Source organism: Thamnophis elegans, chromosome 7, assembly GCF_009769535.1.
Source record: "Thamnophis elegans isolate rThaEle1 chromosome 7, rThaEle1.pri, whole genome shotgun sequence".
In the NCBI taxonomy this organism is placed as follows: domain Eukaryota; kingdom Metazoa; phylum Chordata; class Lepidosauria; order Squamata; family Colubridae; genus Thamnophis; species Thamnophis elegans.
Window position 1 is genome coordinate 8618472 of NC_045547.1, and position 18677 is coordinate 8637148.

An 18677-nucleotide genomic window follows, 5' to 3' on the forward strand; every position below is an offset into this window, starting at 1 on the left:
GGCCTGTTCAGAACTGGGCTGCAGAAGTGGCGGGCACAAGCGCATGCACGGCTCCACTTGAAGGGAATGAACCTGGGCATGCACTCACCTGCTGCTCATGCAGAACCATCCCCTCTCCCCATTCCCTGCTGGTCCGCAAAACCAGAAAGGTCGTGGACCACTGGCTTAGAGCCAGCATTGCCTCCGGCTTACGAAAACCCCATTTGTACAACTAACTATGTATGACGTGAGACAGAGGTGATGTTCAACCTTCAAGTATATAATTTGTTTTCAGCAGCAGATTGCTAATTGCATGCTGCTGTCCAAGGTGCTGATCTTGAAAAAGACAAAATAAGCCAAAGCAAAGAAGGCTTCTGTTTTAGCTAATGCAGTCATTCCCTCGGCAGTCCTTGACTTACGACCACAATCGAGCCCCAAATGTCTGTTGCCAAGCAAGACAGTTTTACATGGGTTTTCCCCCAAGTTCCTACCTTTCTTGCCACCATTGTTGAGAAAATCATTGCAGCTGTTAAGTTAGTAAGTCTTTAAGCGAACCTAGCTTCCCCCCTTGACTTTGCTCATTAGATTGTCAAAAGTGATCACATGACCCTGAGACACTGCAATCATCATCAATGAGTCGGTTGCCAAGCAGCTGAATTTTGATCACATGACCATGGAGATGCTGCAACAGTCATTATGTGTGGAAAATGGTCATATGTCACTTTTCTCAGTGCTTAACCCTGTTGGTGTTTACAAGAATATACTGTACGTATGAATAATATCTGTGCCTAATGCTGAACTGAAATCAATAATCATGTTTTTCCTAAAAAAGTGAAGATGAGTTGTAAAGCAATGGCACATTGCCCTGTGCTGTCAAAATTACCTTTAGATATCTTGAGGTCTAGAAGCCGAGAGATTCACTTGATGAACTAACTGTCTCAACAAAATTTTGTTGCACTTCCTACAGTTGATGCTCAATAAGCTATTTGCTGACATGACACCACATAACCATCTACTGGCCAATAGTTGTTTTTTTTAAACAAGTACAGTTTAACACAACTCAGAAACATATTTAACTCTAACAAGTCTTCAGAAAGACAACAACAGAAGGAAACAAAAAGAGAGCTACCTAATTAATTAAAAGATTAATCAAGAAAAAGGCTAAATGGCAATTTAGTGAGGATGCTGGTAAAAGAAAACTCACCAAGCTAACAACAAAAACAGCGCCCAAGTATCAAAGCAGAGAGAATCGGGAAACCGTGGACAGATCAAGATGATAAAAGCGTCCTTACAGTACAGGGATTAGCCACTCCACATACAGCAATGGCCTACTTAATTCTGTTAAAAATCATGCATTGTCAGCCGTCTTAATCATAATTTCCTATGTTATTAAGCGATGTTAGCCTGTTGCAGAAAAAAATGTGCAATATTCTATTGTCGGGTGCAAAAGACCAGGTCAACCTGTGAAGGTTCAATTGAACTGATTTATTGCTAAAAGCCTAATCACAGGAATCTTCTCAACTATTGCTGGGCACCTTAGAATTAGATAAGGGTCAGCAGCACACAAAAGGGGTTGGGTTTAGTTCTCTTGTGGCCATGTAGAGATTCCAGGCTGATCCCCCTTTTCACTCCACCTCCAGGTTCTGCCATTCCTTTACCTACATCTATCCTTTTAAAAGCTAAGAAATTTATCACGATATACATCTTCATGGACAGGGTTTAATTATTCTCCTTTAATAGATAAGTAGAAATAAAAACAAAAATAAAGTCAGTGACAGCTTCATTATCTAACTATTTGGAAAGCACAATATTCCAAAGAAGATACTAAGCTATGAATAATGGTACCTCCCATTTTACTTTTTATCCTTTTCCAAGTCTTTCCAGAACTGAGCTCACATTTTTAATGACCTTTCGACTGCAATGAAAATGTAACTTCCGTTGATCTCTTTCCATCCTATCAGCAAACATTCCAAGTATGGAATAGTTATTCAAATCTGCATCTGCGTTAATTCATACTAAATCCATTTTTGGAGATTTAAAATAATTCTTTTGGAGCTATCTACGTTGAAGGTTCTATCTTCTGAATTAGAATAAAGAATGGACTGAAGGAAGAACACTTAATTCTCTTTAGAGGAATAAAAAAAACTTTAGCTACAATTGTCTCCCTTCTAAGAAAATTTCATTGTCATGTTTCCAGACATTGTTGATTCGATTTAGCCGAGATAATTTTCAGATCACTTGGGAATTGCTTCATGTGTTCCCAATATGCAGATAGCTCAAAGTCAGAATTAACTGGCTGTTTGGCAGCCTCAAAGCAGTTACAGAATTGCAATTAGAAACAAGCAGAAAAATCAACTGTTTTTTTTTCATTTGCTCCTTCCTAATATGTTAATTAAAGCAATTTTTCTCAACACACTAGGTATAGCTTGCTTAGCTTTCCAATAGATGGAAAGTACCAACATTCAATTCATACTGGGCAACAGTACTAAATCCAAACGGAGTTTGTGGGCAAGAAGCAAAGGAGCAAGTGAATAAAATATATAAGGATAAGCATATAGTTAAAATAAAATCCAACCTTTAGCCGGTGAGAACTGCTGAGGCATGTGAGGATCAGAAGAAAGCTCCAATGGAAATTGCAGCTGTTCTTCATTGTCTGTGGAAGCTTGAAATAATAAAGTGGTAGATAAATATTGATGTTTCCATTAAAACGCAGATGTCCTGAAATCATAGCACCCACAATGGCAAAGAATGAATGGGTACATTCTCAAATGTTTTTTTTTTTTACCTCTTTGTAGGTTTTTTTCTACAGCTTTAGTGGTTTGCAAAGCCTGGTGTTTATCAAAGGTTATTGCAACAGCCGTAACAGTGACCTGTAATTAAAAACATTTAATTGTCAGTTTTTTCATTCATTCATTTATTCATTCATTCCAATTTCCCTTTAGCTTAGAAATACGCATCTGTACACCAACACACATACAAACACACACAGGATATACGTGCATACACCCACGTAAAAAATTGTTGCATACTTGAAATATATCCCACACAGCATCACGATTTTACAATGAAAAGTTAATGTTCATAATCTTGTCTTTGATAAATCTCTTCAGATTTAGATCAGAAATCACTAGGAGGCTAGGTATCGTATTTCCCTGAAAATAAGACCCTTATAATTTTTTTTGCCACCAGGAAAGGCACCAGGTCTTATTTTCCGGGGGGGGGGGTCATCCACTGACTCACCTCACTTGCGCGCATCACCCCTGGCCTCCTTTTCCGTGTTAGAGGCCTTCAGGAACTTCTTCTGCGGCTGGCAAGGCTTTCCCGAAGGCCTCTGCAACTGAAGGCCTCTGCAACCGGATCGATCCAGAGCTCTGTTATCAGCTGCAGAGGCCTTCAGAAAAGCCTTGCCACCTGCAGAACACATGGGCCAACAAGGCAGGTGTCGGGGTGTGCGAGACCTGGCTGCAACAATCTGTTGTGGCCTGCCAGCAGCCACCGCAGCTGGCATCAGATTTGGACAGTGAGGAGGTTGGGGAGGAACATGGGCCAGTCCTGGAGTCTGGGGAAGGCTCTGATGAGGGCTCTGCGTTGGAGGCAGAGAGAGGGCCAGAGCCGTCTGACAGTTATCAGCTGCCTTCAGAGTCAGACATCAGTGAGGCAGACGAACAGCTGGAGTCTGTTCCCAGGGTGCGCATGTGCAGTTGCCAGATGAAGCGAACAGCTAAGGAACAAGGGTCGACTTGGGAGTAAGGCCACAGGTGGACAATGAATGGTCCTTCCCAGAGGAAATAAAAGAGGAGCGAAAGGGGAGTGGAGTTTGCAGGAGACAATTAGTTCGCTTAATTGGTTCGTGACTCTCCAAGACTCCTTCACATGTTTTGCAGATATCGGCCTGGCAGCTCTCCAAGCCAGATAAGGTCTGTGACTGTAAATCCTCCCTCGAAAGACTTTGCTGGATGTGAATGAATAGAATTCACAGTACATTAATAAAAGGTTTTTTTTTGTCAGGACAAGGAGTTTGTTTCATGCTCTTGGGAAGCCTCGGTCAGAACACAGTCTGACGGAACGTAGTAGGGAAGCTCCACTCTAGCTTAATTTTTACCTGTGTACCCTGGAGTGGGCGGGGTCTTAATTAGGACTTATTTGGGGGGGTAGTGCTTATATTGGGCCATGTGTAAAAATCAAGGTAGGACTTACTTTTGGGGTAGGTTGTATTTTCGGGGAAACAAAGTCGGTTTCCCGAAAACAGATCCAATTTGATCAATGTTACTTTCCTACAGTTCTGTCATGATTCAGAATAATGTAAACGCTACAGGATGTAAATGGAAATGAGAGAATGGGCTTACCTGAATTAATTCATCTTCTGGAAGAGCAACAGTAAAGTTGACGTGGCACAGGCAACAAGGGATCATCGAACGGAGTTTAAAATAAAGACTCTGTGAAATATAAGAAATGACTAATAACTTCCGTCTTCTTTTGGGGGGCACTGGCAAGCATTTACAAATTTAAGAAGCATTTTCGGCATAGAAGCAAAATGACTCTCGTTCGGAAAATTCCACTCGGTCAATGAGAATCAGGGTGACTTGGTCGGTCATAAATTAGTGAGAATGGCAAGTTAGCAAAGTTAGAAGCCTCCAAACTCTATGCTGTACATTTTTCTTTGAAGTTTCTAAATGTGCGGTTAGCTGCCCAAAATGATGAGAATGAAATGGATGGCTACGGAAACTGTTTAAATGCATAAAATAAAATAAAAACAAATACAAACCCATTTCTTTGAACCTCCAGGTTTCTGCTCAATAAAGCCTTTTGCAAAAAGATAAATGGAAGTAGCTAAAATTGGTGTCTCTCGTATCTAATACATGCAGTCTTGCTCATTTTACCCCTTAAAAACCAGGCAGTTGCCTCTCAAATGTAAGGCACCAATTTCACTGCTTCAATTCACCCCCTAAAAAATAAGGATGAAAATCCACTGTTGGCCTTGCCCTTTGGGAACCTCAAAACAACCCGCATGGCCCTCAGTGGCATCAAACTGTTCTTTTTAGAAATACAGTCTCTGAATGCAGGCACGTTGCCGAGCAACACACACGAGTCTTCCTTCTGCTCAGCCCCCCCCCCCCCCCGCCACGTCACTGTTTGTCTCTGTGTGTGGCTTTGAGTCATTGTTGATTCCTGGGAACTGCAGGTAGTCCTCAATTTATAACCATTGATCTAGCAACCCTGAAAGTTATAACAGCTCTTTAAAAATGACTTTTTTGTCTAGTCCTTGCACTTAGGGCCTCTGCAGCACCCCTACTGTCATGAGACCCAAATTTGGGTACTTGGCAACTGACATGAAGTTACAAGAGTTGCAATGTTCTTGTGGAGCATATGATCACCATTTGTAACCTTCCCAGCTGGCAAAGTTAATGGGGAAAGACAGATTTGCTTAACAAGCATGTGATTCTCTTAACAACCGTGGCAAAAAATGGTCATAAAATTGGATGTGACTCATTTAACAATCACCCTGCTTAGCAACGGAAATTCTGATCCCACTTAGGGTCGTCAGTTGAGGACTGCCTATTGCAGTTTTCCTGGCAATATTTCAGACGTTGATTGCCATTGTTTTCTTCTTCCTAGGTCTGAGAGGGAGTGACTGGCCCAAGGTCACCCAGCTGGGGTGCCAAGGAGGGACTAGAACTCACGGTTTCCCATTTTACAGCTTGTAGCCTTAAACACTAAACTAAACTGGCTCTCTGTTCATTTCATTATCTCCCCAAATTCCCAGGTGTATTAGATAACAACATTCTCTTTAAAAAAAGGTTCAGATTTCCAGGAATCCGAGTTCTGGTTGCATAATGCTTTCTTATGTCTTCTGAAGAATGTTCTTCATAAACTTTCAAGTCATGTTGTGAGTGGAAAGACGTCAACCAGAGTTTGGAGCTCTGATCCACCCACCCACCCACCCACCCACCCACCCACCCACCCAACCAACCAACCAACCAACCATCCATCCATCCATCCATCCATCCATCCATCCATCTTATCTATCTCTCTATCTCACTACCTGCCTACCTACCTCATCTTCGCTATCTATTTACCTCATCTATGTGATCTGTTTAGGGGGGAGGGGATATAAAAATGTAAGTGGGCAGTTGAGTAGTTGGCAAGTACGAACAATAATTTGATGGTACTTGCAGATTACCACGCTGTTGACCCCAAACTGATACCAATGCTCAACATGTTATGAAAAGTTTAAAATATTGGTTTCATTTCTTTATAACCAACTCCTAAGGTGCTCTTTTTAAAAAGCTGCTCCCAACACATGAACCCAGATTTGTTATACCTAGTCGATCTGTTGAACATGACACCCTACACAGAGAGAAGTTAGTGAGAAAATGCTGCCCCCATGAAAAGATGACCCAGCTGATGACATGGATTGTGTAGCTAGAAAAACTTACAGCTAAGCAAATGGACCTTGGATATGCTTCAACTCAAAATTTATGCAAATGAAATGTTCCTGATGCCTGAGGAGTATGACAAGTATCAGTTCCTGATACTCCTGAGGAGTATGACAAGGAGTACTTGTTTTTTTAGATAGCTGTGCTCATTTCAGAAAGGAAATCCACATTATTTTAGAGAAAATAAAGATCACAGACATGTATTATTTTATGAGATCCAGAGCAGTTTCAGATAGCAAATCAGGCAAACCAAATCTTATTTGACTTTCAGTCAGAACCCTAATCAGTACTATGAATGTTAAATATATCGTTTTGATCTGGATTTAGTTTAGATCGGAAAGTAATTTACAAATGTTCAGGGTTTCGCCCCCAGAGATGTAAATTGGAAGAACCTGCCCAGTATAGTGCAATGTTTTAAAATAGATTTCACTTGAATTGAAGTTAGTCCTAAAATTTGGCTTTTCCAAGATTCTTGAAAAAATGCTATTCTACGAGGTCTAAGTGATGCGTGATACTTAGCACGGGTGACTGTAATATAGTCTTTGGATTCTATACTTCTATAATTCTGTGGTTTTCATTTTTTTACCATGGATATTGTTTATGTTTTGGTTTTATTCTGGTCATCGACCAAGAAAATAAACAAAAGAGTCACAATTGATTAGAATAAAACCAACTATAAAATCATATAATAGTCTGAGTAAAATTGTAAATTAAAAAAAGTTTTTTTTTGGGGGGGGGGTTAAAAACTACTGTGAATCGCCACAATTTTTGCAGCATGTAAAGGCTTGCCAAAAACAGTCAACCAAATAGACCATGAATAGTCTGCAAAGGTTAGCTCAAGATGGGAAGACAGTGTAGTAATAATAAACAAAATCATTTGGTTATTATTTTACATAGGGTACTTGATGTCTTCTATATAACAGCCATTTATTTAACAGTCATCTATCATTTACACCAGAAAAGCAAGCAAAGGACTGAATAAACAAAATAATTCAAATAGCTAGATTAATTCCAGCAATCATTCTCTTACCTTTAGTAGATTCTCACAGAGATCATTAAAGGTCTTGTTGAGAGTTTGGTTTGTGAGGGTAATATTGCTAAGTCTGGAGACTCTTACAGACGTAAACATCTGAAGCAGGAAAACAAGATCATGAATTGCCATCCTTAAGTATAAATAAGAGCCTTATTACTGGCTGAATTACAACTGAGATGGTAAGAGGTACGAGACAAAAGAAAAATGAAATTTATTCTAGGATAATTTCATGCCAACTAGATCAGGTGTGATGCATTTCATGCTAATGATGACAATCCTATGTAGATTGGAAGGAATACATTCCGCCACCATAAATTGAAAATAAAAGGAGTGTTGTACGTTTAACATTCATATAAGAGAAGAGATAGAGGACTGGGCGCATAATCTCTGGATCAAATGTTAAGATTGGACATTTCTTACAAGAAAGTTTATGGCAAGAAAGTTTATGCGTGGGATAATAATCTATACAAGTGCAACCACAATCAAGGCCAAAATTTCTGTTGCTTAAGTGAGACATTTGTTAAGTGGGTTTTGTCTCATTTTACCACCTTTCTTGTTGCAGTTGTTAAGTGAAACACTGCAGTTGTTAAATTAGCAACATGGTTATAAAGTGAACTTGGCTTCCCCCTTTCACTTTGCTTTGTCAGGTCACAAAAGTTGATCACATGATCCCGCTACATTACAATCATCATAAATATGAATCACTTGTCAAGCATCCATTTGTAAAACACGTGACCATGCAGAATGGTCACAAGCAGGGGTGGGTTCCTGCCAGTTCCAATCTCTTCTATAGAAGAGATTCCACAATTCTACAGTGCCGTTTAGAACCGGTTCCAGTTCCCTCCCCCCCGCCCGTCCACACATCATCAAGATGAAGAGCGAGAGGAGGAATTCTGGGAGTTGAAGTCCGCAAGTCTTAAAGCTGTCAAGTTTGAACACTCCTGGGTTTTTTTTTTTCCTAAAGGATTAGGGGTGCAAGAGTCTTGTAACTTGACAGTTTTAAGACTTGCGTGCTTCAAATGCCAGAGTTTCTGAGCCAACCTTTTGATTGCTAAGCAAGACCGTTGTTAAGTGAGTTTTACCACATTTTACAAGTTGGCCATGCCCACCTAGTCATATGGCTGGCAAGCTACTGCCACCCAGTCACATGACAGGCAAGCCATTCCCACAAAGCAGGCCACACCTACAGAAGAGGTTCTAAAAAAATTTGAAACCCACCACTGGTCACAAGTCACTTTTTTCAGTGCCATCGTAACTTTGAATGGTCACTAAATGAATTGTTGTCAAGTTAAGGACTACCTGCACTCTCTTCCAAGTTTCTTTACTAGCTATGGTTATGGAACTGGCACACAGAGAGAAAACATCCTTAATTGTGGGGGGCCTCATTTGAGAATATCTTATGAACCTACACTACATAATTTATGTAAAAAAAAAAACCTACATTTTTGATAATGCTAAAAACCTAAACAAATATGAAGTGAACGAAAAGCAGTTTTGCATACTTTATTTATTAATTGATCTGAGTATATTAATACTATTTTACCTGTATGTCAGAAGTCCAGTTGTTTATTCCAGGCATAATTTCCGTATTGCAGCTATAAAAGCCTGACGAAGAACAAATTCAATTTTTTAGTATTTTTAAAAAAAGGAGATCTAACAATGTTCTTTCATTTACTCGGATTTTCAGCATAGCTGATTTACGAAGTCACTGTATTTTCTATTTGCATGGTATTTTTTGAGAAAGAGTTAATTTAGTAATATTTTAAAGAAATATGAATACTGTATATACTTAGGAATGAATGAATCAGTTCAATTCAGTTAAATATAATTTACGTTCTAGTACACTGAGACACTGAAAGTACTTATTAAATGCACAAATCTACAGTAAAGTGTGTCACATTCATTACATACTAGCTGGATACCTGTGCTTTACCTCAAAACTATGTGATCGAACTTAATAAATTTATGATCGGGCTTGATAAATTGACACTTAAAGCTTGAAAATTAATGAGTAGTTAAAAAAGGCACTGTATTATTTCATTAGAGACGGTAAGCTAAATTTCTGTTACAGATTAAGACATGACTGTAAATCTAACAACAATAAAATAGATAGGCTTGAGCCTTTTAACCCCACCAGCACTCAGCTGCAACTGGAAGTTGGAACAGAGTTCTTTTCAGGTGGGGAGGGGGAGTAAAATGTGTAACCCCTTAGCATGAGTTGTTTTTCAGGTGGCGAGGGAGAATAGAACTCCTTAGCATCAGAGCGTGTTAATATAAAGCAACTGGCAGATGAAACAGAGTTCTTTTCAGATGGGGAGGGGGAGTAGAACTTAGCAACAGAGCGTGTTAATTGCTGTATAAGAAATACTAATGATCTGATGGTCATTTCGAAAAATCTTTCTTAGTGAACACCTAGAAGCCAAGCGGAATGTATGTGCCAAATTTCAAGTTTGTAGGCTTTACGGTTCTGGATATTTCGTGATGATGTGCAGGTGGTATTTCGGCTTTTATATATACAGACAAGCAAATATCTATTGAGCTTGCAAATTATGTAGCTTTTCTAGCTATCTAACAATAAATGGACTTACAATTTATAAGATCACATCCAAGACACCTAAAAGTATGACCTCTTCTAACATAAAATGTACATGGGATTATTCTACATACTGTGAAAAGAGTACTGGCAATTTTCAAACCTTTGGGAGTATTTTATAATATTATCAGAATTTTTAAAAAAAACAATTGTACCTGAGGGTGGAGGGATATCTGTCAACAAAGAGTGAACATCTTCCATTGCATCTGTATCATCAATCTGAGGGGGAAAAATAGCTACACATAATAATTTGGTCTTTGAAATGTTCTTTATCAAGAGATATTCTGTGTGGAAAGCATATTTAATATACATATTGTATAAAGGCATTATCAGCCAATATGAGAAGTCTAACTCATATATCCGAGTTTTAAAATTAAATATTTGGGGACTCGTTAACAGATTTAAACGTTTTAGTATATTAAAATTAAAATCTCAGTATTGGTGAGTTGTTTTTCATTTCTTTTTTAAACCTTTCGGCAGGCGCAAGGAACACCATCAGCCTATGAGACATGTTTATTGTGACTTACCTCCTTTAAAAAAATCTCACCACACTAACTGCACCGTCTTCCAAACAACCAGATTAGGGGCTCCAAAAATTTCAGAAAAAAACAGATCCCAGTTGCTTCCTTCCCACAGAATCATAGAGTTGGAAGTACCTTGGAGGTCTTCCAGTTCAACCCCCTGCGCAAGGCAGGAGTCTTATCCTATCTCAGCCAAATGGTTGTTCAGTCTATTTGTGGCAACTTCCAGTGATGGCACGCCCACAACTCCGGCAGCCAAACTATTCCATTGATTAATTGGTCTCACTGTCAGAAAAATTTCTCCTTCCTTCTAGGTTGTGTATCTCTTTAACAAGTTTTATTTCTTGTCTTGCCCTCTGGTGAATAAGTCCTCTATCATGTCCCCAGTAATCCTTCTGCTTGATAGGTTACGCATTCCTAGCTCCCTTGACTGTCATATGATTTCGCCTCCAGACCCTTCATCATCGTTGACGCTCTTCTCTGCCCTCTTTCTAGGGTCTCAGCATCTTTTCTGTATTATGATGACCAGAACTGGATATAGTACCCCAAGGGTGGAATGCCTGAAAGGCCTATGAAGCGGTATATAAGTCCACTGCTATTGCTATTATTTATTCCCCACAGGGATTCCCTACTCTAGTTGCAGATTTCATTACACATGCTGCATATTTTCAAAAACACAGAGTAGATTACAATAGCTGTTTTTAGGAAATGCCAGTAGATATAACCATCTACCTGATGAACTCCTAAAGCAGCAGACTGGTGCATTTAACATTTTGGTTGAATAAATCTGTTACAGATTAGTTAATAGTTAGATTGCCTAGAATTCAGCACGCTGGGTATAGAATTTTGGATTCCTGTACCTTTATTTCTTTCTCTTTCTCTCTCCCCTCCCTCCCTCTCTCCTCTCCTTTCACTCACAAATTCAGATATGCTGTCTGTAGAATGCCGTAATATTTTCTTAACTATGAATGAAATGGTCCTGTAAACAATAAATGATAGAATTTTGTTTATTCTTTATAAGATCAGGTAGAAAAGAGGTAGAAGGAGAACATACCTCCAACACAAAGGCGTCTTTCTTGCCATGAGAGAGATCCAATTCTGCAATTTCATCGGAGCTTTCAGACTGAGATCTTAGCAACCTGGTCCGGTGTCTCGGTTCTGGAATGGGAGAACCTATAATTTCTTCAGATGTCTCCTACGCAGAACAATATGGCGTCATGTAGGCATCTCACAAAAGAACTTTAAATATATCATTGCTACCACCACAACTTTTCTCCAACATAAAGGAAAAAAGGGGGATGAGATCTCTTAGCTATTTCTGTCCTGACCAAAATGAGTAACTTCCTCCCGCACCTTTTATTCCTGAACGTGTTTAGTTTTGCAACCACTTTCTTTCTCCTTATTTTTATAGGGTTCTGTCTCCTAAACATTGATTGTCTTTATATTTTCAGAAATCAACTACACCTAAGCTTTCATTCATAATACAGGTAGTCCTCAACTTACAATTGTTCATTCAGTGACCATTGGAAGTTACAATGGCACTGAAAAAAGTGACTTATGACCATTTTTCACACTTACGACCCTGGCAGCATTTCCATGGCCACATGATTTACATTCAGATGCGCTTGACAATCAGTTCATCTTTATGACCTTTGCAGTGTCCCCAGGTTGTGTGATCCCCTTTTGCGACCTTCTGACAAGCAAAGTCAATAGGGGAAACCAGATTCACTTTACAACTATGTCACTAATTTAACAACTGCTGTGACTCACTTAAATGTGGCAAGAAAGGTTGTAAAATGGGGCAAAATACACTTGACAAATTTCTCACTTAACAACATAAATTCTGGGCTCAGCAGTGGTCGTAAGTCAAGGACTACCTGTAATTAAAGGGATAAATGTCCCTGCCTTATGAGAAACATTTGACTTAAATTGGGTCAGTACTTCTACAGCATTGCTTACCGGAGGGTTAATCTCATACAGCTCTTTGTTTCTGGCGATTGTGTCATTGATTTTCTTCTGCACATGAGAGATATGCTGTTCGTAAGTGGCATCACTGGGAGTTTTCCCCCCAATCTGAATACCACCAGGAGTAGGTAAAGCAGCCAGATAAACCCCTGTAGCAGACTGTGGGGAAAAAAAGAATACTTAGTAAGAAACTAAGGCATTGTGGGAAACACAGTCAAAACACCTTCCTCCTGTTGGTATAAAAATGTAAGAGTTAAAAATGTGCTATTTATTTATTTATTAATTAGACTTATATACCGCTTCATAGGGCTTTCAGCCCTCTCTAAGCAGTTTACAATTTTTTTTTAGCAAATTGAGTCAGCAACTTGCCCCCACAATCCGGGTCCTCATTTCAGCCACCTCGGAAGGATGGAAGGCTGAGTCGACCTTGAGCCGGTGAGATTTGAACCGCTGAATTGCAGATCACAGTCAGCTAAAGTGGCCTGCAGTACTGCACCCTAACCACTGCGCCACCTCGGCTCTATTGATAGTTTAAAGGGGACATGGCGGCTCAGTGGCTAAAACGCTGAGCTTGTCAATCAGAAACATCAGGAGTTTGGCGGTTCGAATCCCTAGTGCCTCGTAAGGGAGTGAGCTTGTCCCAGCTTCTGCCAACCTAGCAGTTCGAAAGCATGTAAATGAAAGTAGAAAAAATAGGGACCAACTTTGGTGGGAAGGTAATAGTGCTCCGTGCGTCCTTCGGCATTTAGTCATGCCGGCCACATGACCACGGAGATGTCTTTGGACAGTGCTGGCTCTTCAGCTTTGAAATGGAGATGAGCACCGCCCTCTGGAGTTGGGAACGACTAGCACATATGTGCGAGGGGAACCTTTACCTTTATTGACAGTTTATCTGGATCAGAGTTTCTCAAACTTAGCACCCTGAAAATGTGTGGACTTCAACATATTGAGAAATTTCCAAGAAGAAACAAAACTGTATACATTTTTTTTCCTTTAATGGTGTCCTCACATCTTAAAACTCTTGAGATTGAGAAACACTGATCTAGACCAGAGGTCTCCAAACTTGACAACTTTTAAGACTTGTGGGACTTCAACTCCCAGAATTCCCCGGTCAGCACAGCTGACCGGGGAATTCTGAGAGTTGAAGTCCTACAAGTCTTAATACTTGCCAAGTTTGGAGACCCTTGATCTAGATTGTTCAGCATAAGTGTGGGTGGGTGGGATTGTGTGAGCAAGTCACATTTTTCTTCAGAAAGTAAACACGTGGGAAACTGCAGGTCGAAATATAGATTAAAAAAGAATTAGGAAGCACTGAGGGATATTTCAGTGTGACAATGCAGCTTGTTCAGAGTTATAATCCCGAATTTCTAGGAATCTTGGGAATTTAAGGTTGCAGATTATCTTTGTGGGTTAATGCCAAATACAAAAGGCACCATTAGATGCTGTAGATATAACCCCACAAAAAGCAGTGATGAGGGATAACATCTGACCTCTAAAGAGTAGTAGCCTTTATTGTGGTAGAAACTTTTTAAAATGGACCTGAAAACACCAGAAACTGGATTCCAGCCGCTGTTCATTAACTTTAGAAAATGTACTGTTATAAGTCTTTCAATTTTGAAATCTTCATGGTTTATTTTAAAAAGCTCGTGGCCTGTTTCTTTCACACACTTTTTTTTTAAATGACTAAGCTGACAAATCTTGACATTCTGGGTTTATAAGACGTGTAAAACCATCCTATTCTATTCAATGCTTAAGCATTTTTCCAAGATGAAAAACCGAAGGGAGATTACGCTAGAGGATTAGGGAAAAAAATATCGAAATGTTTTAAAAGACAAATGGGAAAACTTACTGCCAGACCCATCAACATCGTTTCTCCCACCGTGATCTGTATCCGTAGGCCAAAGAGGGCGTTCATCCCTCTCAGCTTCAGCTTATTCATCAACTGAGTGTGTACCTCGTACTCCATAAATGGCAGCAGATTACTGATGCAGGTTGCATTGGCTTCGGCTTGGGCTTTCTTTTTCAGACGGCATAGCCTGTTGGGGAGTGAACAATAAATTTCAAGGCATGTGACCTTAAGGAATCATAGAGTCAGAGGGCTAGGAGGGACCTTGGAGGTCCTCTAGGCCAGTGGTCTCCAACCTTGGCAACTTTAAGACCTGTGGACTTCAACTCCCAGAGTTCCTCAGCCAGCTTTGCCAAGGTCCACAGGTCTTAAAGTTGCCAAGGTTGGAGACCACTGCTCTAGTCCAACTCCATGCTCAAGGTAGGTGTCCTTATACCATTCTGGATAAACAGTTGTCCAGTTTTTTCTTGAAGACCTCCAACGATGGAGCATTCCACAGCTCCAGGAGTTGTGGAATGGTTAATTAACTCCATAGGTTAATTGGGCAAGACATTCCACTGATTAATTGTTCTCGGTGTCAGGAAATTTCTCCTCATTTTTAGATTGGCTCTCTCCTTGATTAGTTTCCAACCATTGGTTCTTATCCTGCCCTCAAGTCCTTTGGAGAATAAGCTGACCCCTTCTTCTCAGTGGCAGCTCCTCAAATACTGGGATATCAGGCTATTCACTGTCAGGAAATTCCTCCCTAGTTCCAGGCTGGGTCTGATGAACTCCCACCCATTGCTTCTTGTCCTGCCCTCAGGTGCTTTGGAGAATAAATTGACTCCTTTTCCCCCTGCGACAGACTTTCAAATATTGGAAGACTGTTATCATGTCTCTCCCGGACCTTCTCTTCATTAGGCTAAATGTACCTCATTCCCTTAGCTATTCATTGTATGATTTAGCCTCCAGACCAGTGGTGAAATTCAAATTTTTTTTTTTTACTACCGGTTCTGTGGGTGTGGCTTGGTGGGCGTGGCAGGGGAAGGATACTACAAAATCTCCATTCCCACCCCACTCCTGGGGGAAGGATATTGCAAAATCTCTATTCCCACCCACTCTGGGACCAGCCAGAGGTGGTATTTGTGGGGTTCTCCGAACAACTGAAATTTTCCGCTACCGGTTCTCCAGAACCTGCCAATTGGGTGGCCTTGAGCCAATCACCAGGAGTCTGGGAGTTCTAGTCTTGCCTTAGGAATGAAAGCCAGCTGGGTGACCTTGGACCAGTCACTCTCTGCCAGCCCAACCCACCTCACAGGACTGTTGTGGGGAAAATAGGAGGCGGATGCTTGCCACCTTAAGACACTTGTAGAAATAATGAACGCAGAATATAAATTCTAGTACTAGCAAAAGCACTTAGACTTCTATACTGCTTCACGGTGCTTTACAGCCCTCTCTAAGCAGTTTACAGAATCGGCCTATGGCCCACAACAATCTGGGTCCTCATTTTACCCACCTCGGAAGGATGGAAGGTTGAGTCAACCTTGAGCCTTTCAGAATCGAACTGCCAAACTGCTGGCATCCAGCAGCCAGTAGCCTGCAGTACTGCATTCTAACCACTGCACCACCATGGCTCATTAATAGCAAATGCACTTAGACTTATATACCACTTCACAGTGCTTTACAGCCCTCTCTAAGCGGTTTACAGAGTCAGCCTATTGCCCCTCCCTCCCTCCCTCCCTTTTCTCCCTCCCTTCCTCCTTCCCACAGCACTTAGACTTATATACCACTTCACAGTGCTTTACAGCCCTCTCTAAGCGGTTTACAGAGTCAGCCTATTGCCCCCAACAATCTGGGTCCTCATTTTACCCACCTCGGAAGGATGGAAGGCTGACTCAACCTTGAGCCTGGTGGGATTTGAACTGCCCAATTGGAGGTAGCCAGCAGTCAGCAAAAGTAGCCTGCAGTACTGCACTCTAGCCACTGCGCCACCGTGGCTCTAATAACAATTAAAATAGGTCTCTTCTTCCTGCCCTCCTTCCTGTGGAGTACCTGGTTTGGATGAGGCAGCCTTTCCCAAACACCACTGCGTCCACGGGCAAGTCTATTGTCGTGAAAAGAACATCGGGCACTTTCTGCTTCCTGCAGCTGCAACAGTGAGCAAGCCGAGCCGGGAACGGCATGTTGAGTTCATCGTAAGGGATGTGGCAGAAGCCACAACCGGGAGGTAAAGTTTCATCTAGCCTAAGAGATAAATGATGAGAAGTCTAAAATTACCATTCAGACCCCGACTTTCAAAACAGGGTCAGTCACTCGAAGTTGGGAGGGTTCACACAAGGCTTATATAGGGTAACCTACACAGGTAGTCCTCGACTTACAACCCATGGTTTAGTGACAGTTCAAAAGTCATGACGGAACTGAAAAGAAGCGACTTATGGCCTGCTCCTCGTACTTAAAACTTTTGTAGCATCCTCAAGGTCACGTGATCAAAACCTGGCAATTAGCATGCACTTAAGATGATGGCAGCGTCCCAGGGTCACGTGACTGCCCTTTGAGACCTCCCCAGGCAGCTTGTGACAACCGAGCCAACGGGAGAAGCCAGCTTTGCTTCAGACTGCAGGATTCACTTAACAACTGCAGTGATTCACTTAAGAACTGCAACGAAAATATGATAAAACTTAACAAGGGCCTTGCTTAGCAACAGAAATCCAAGTCACAGCAGTGGTTGTAAATCGAGGTCTGCCTGTACATGGCTGTTTTCAAGTCTGCTTTCTTTTATAAAACTTTTCTGCATTTGAACAAGTTAGTCAACAGACATTCTTCTCCCACAAGAGGCCAAACAGATAATTAATTCCCCCTCCCCTTTTTAAAACCAGAACAACTCCTGGAAGATACACATGCACGGACAGATTAGTAGAAACCGAGGAGCTTTTTGTGAATTGGTTTCAGTAGATCTAAAAGACACAAAACAACACAAATACTCATTTCTGTTAGGTTGAGTGTTCTATGGAGCGATTATGTGAGTAGGGATGGAACAACTTGTGTCATGAAGAACAGTTTTAGTGGGTCAGAAGTACAACTAGGTTTTGTAGCAAATTTGGCTATGAATGCAAATCAGCAACTAAGCGTCGCCTGCTAGAGAAATCTATTTTTTTTAAAAAAAAAACACATTTATTTTATTCAGTTATTTATCTAATTTGGAGACCTGGTCATCACTGAGCAACTTTGGACAGTGTGGAAACCTTGGCGTTTCTCTGAGCTTGGTTGTTTTCTGGCAGACGTTTCATTGCCCAATTAGGTAACATCATCAGTGCTAGAAGGGAGTGGGTTTTTTAAAATCATATTTAAATGCTAAATCACATGATGATCATCTCCCAAAAGAATGACTTGGCAACAACAGAGCCAGTAAAAAAAAAAAAAAAATCAGCATTTTTTTAACCACTTCATACATTTTAGTAGGGTTTTTGTTTTCCTGAAGAGCTGAACTTTTATCATTTTCTATTGAAAACTTATATTTGGTGAAACCTTGATTTGACAGACAAGCAGGGAGAAAGGGGGCTGCGTTACGCTCAAAAGGCCTGTAAAATCGCACAGAATATTCTTTCGGGCAATTTTAGCGATTTGCGTACTGACGCCACGCCAAATGTCAGCTTGATGCTCTGAGGTAAATTGTCATGGCTGACCCAAGTTTGTGTAAATTCAGCTCCCTCACCCAGAACTGTACAAGATGTTGGGAGGAGGGGAGGAGGGGGTATGTTGAGATAGAAATCTAGACCCCAAAATGGTGGTGGGGGGGTTGTCTGTGAACTTATTGTATTTTTCGGAGTATAAGATGCACCTTTTTCCCTCAAAAAAGAGGCTGAAAATTTGAGTGCGTCTTATACACTGAATACAGCATTTTTTTGCCTCCAGAAACCTCGCCCACTTCATCAAAATGGCCGTGCATAGCCTTTAGGAGGCTTTCAGAGTGTTCCTGGGGACTGGGGAGGGCAGAAATGAGGGGAAAGGGCTGGTTTTTGCTTGTTTTTTTTTAGCAATAGCAGTTAGACTTATATACCGCTTCATAGGGCTTTCAGCCCTCTCTAAGCGGTTTACAGAGTTAGCATATTGCCCCCAACAACAATCCGGGTCCTCATTTTACCCACCTCAGAAGGATGGAAGGCTGAGTCAACCCTGAGCCAGTGAGATTTGAACAGCCGAACTGCAGAACTGCAGTCACCTGAAGTAGCCTGCAGTGCTGCATTTAACCACTGCGCCACCTCGGCTCTAATCCTTTTTGGGGGGGGCACCCCCCAGGAGCAGTCTACAAGCCTCCTAAAGGCTA

General features: G+C 41.0%; 1 protein-coding gene across 12 annotated transcripts in view; it reads right to left on the reverse strand.

Moving 5' to 3' along the window:
* Window positions 1–18677, reverse strand: part of C2CD5 (C2 calcium dependent domain containing 5) — a 93172-nt gene that overhangs the window by 10019 nt on the left and 64476 nt on the right. For all 12 annotated transcript variants that reach the window (XM_032221937.1, XM_032221931.1, XM_032221929.1 and 9 more), the window contains 10 exons: window positions 16406–16597; window positions 14378–14564; window positions 12523–12687; window positions 11618–11758; window positions 10198–10261; window positions 8993–9054; window positions 7447–7545; window positions 4326–4415; window positions 2765–2849; window positions 2555–2641 (listed from right to left, as the gene is read on the reverse strand). In XM_032221937.1, coding sequence (XP_032077828.1) covers window positions 2555–2641; window positions 2765–2849; window positions 4326–4415; window positions 7447–7545; window positions 8993–9054; window positions 10198–10261; window positions 11618–11758; window positions 12523–12687; window positions 14378–14564; window positions 16406–16597 — 1172 coding nt within the window. The remainder of the gene's footprint in view (window positions 1–2554; window positions 2642–2764; window positions 2850–4325; window positions 4416–7446; window positions 7546–8992; window positions 9055–10197; window positions 10262–11617; window positions 11759–12522; window positions 12688–14377; window positions 14565–16405; window positions 16598–18677) is intronic.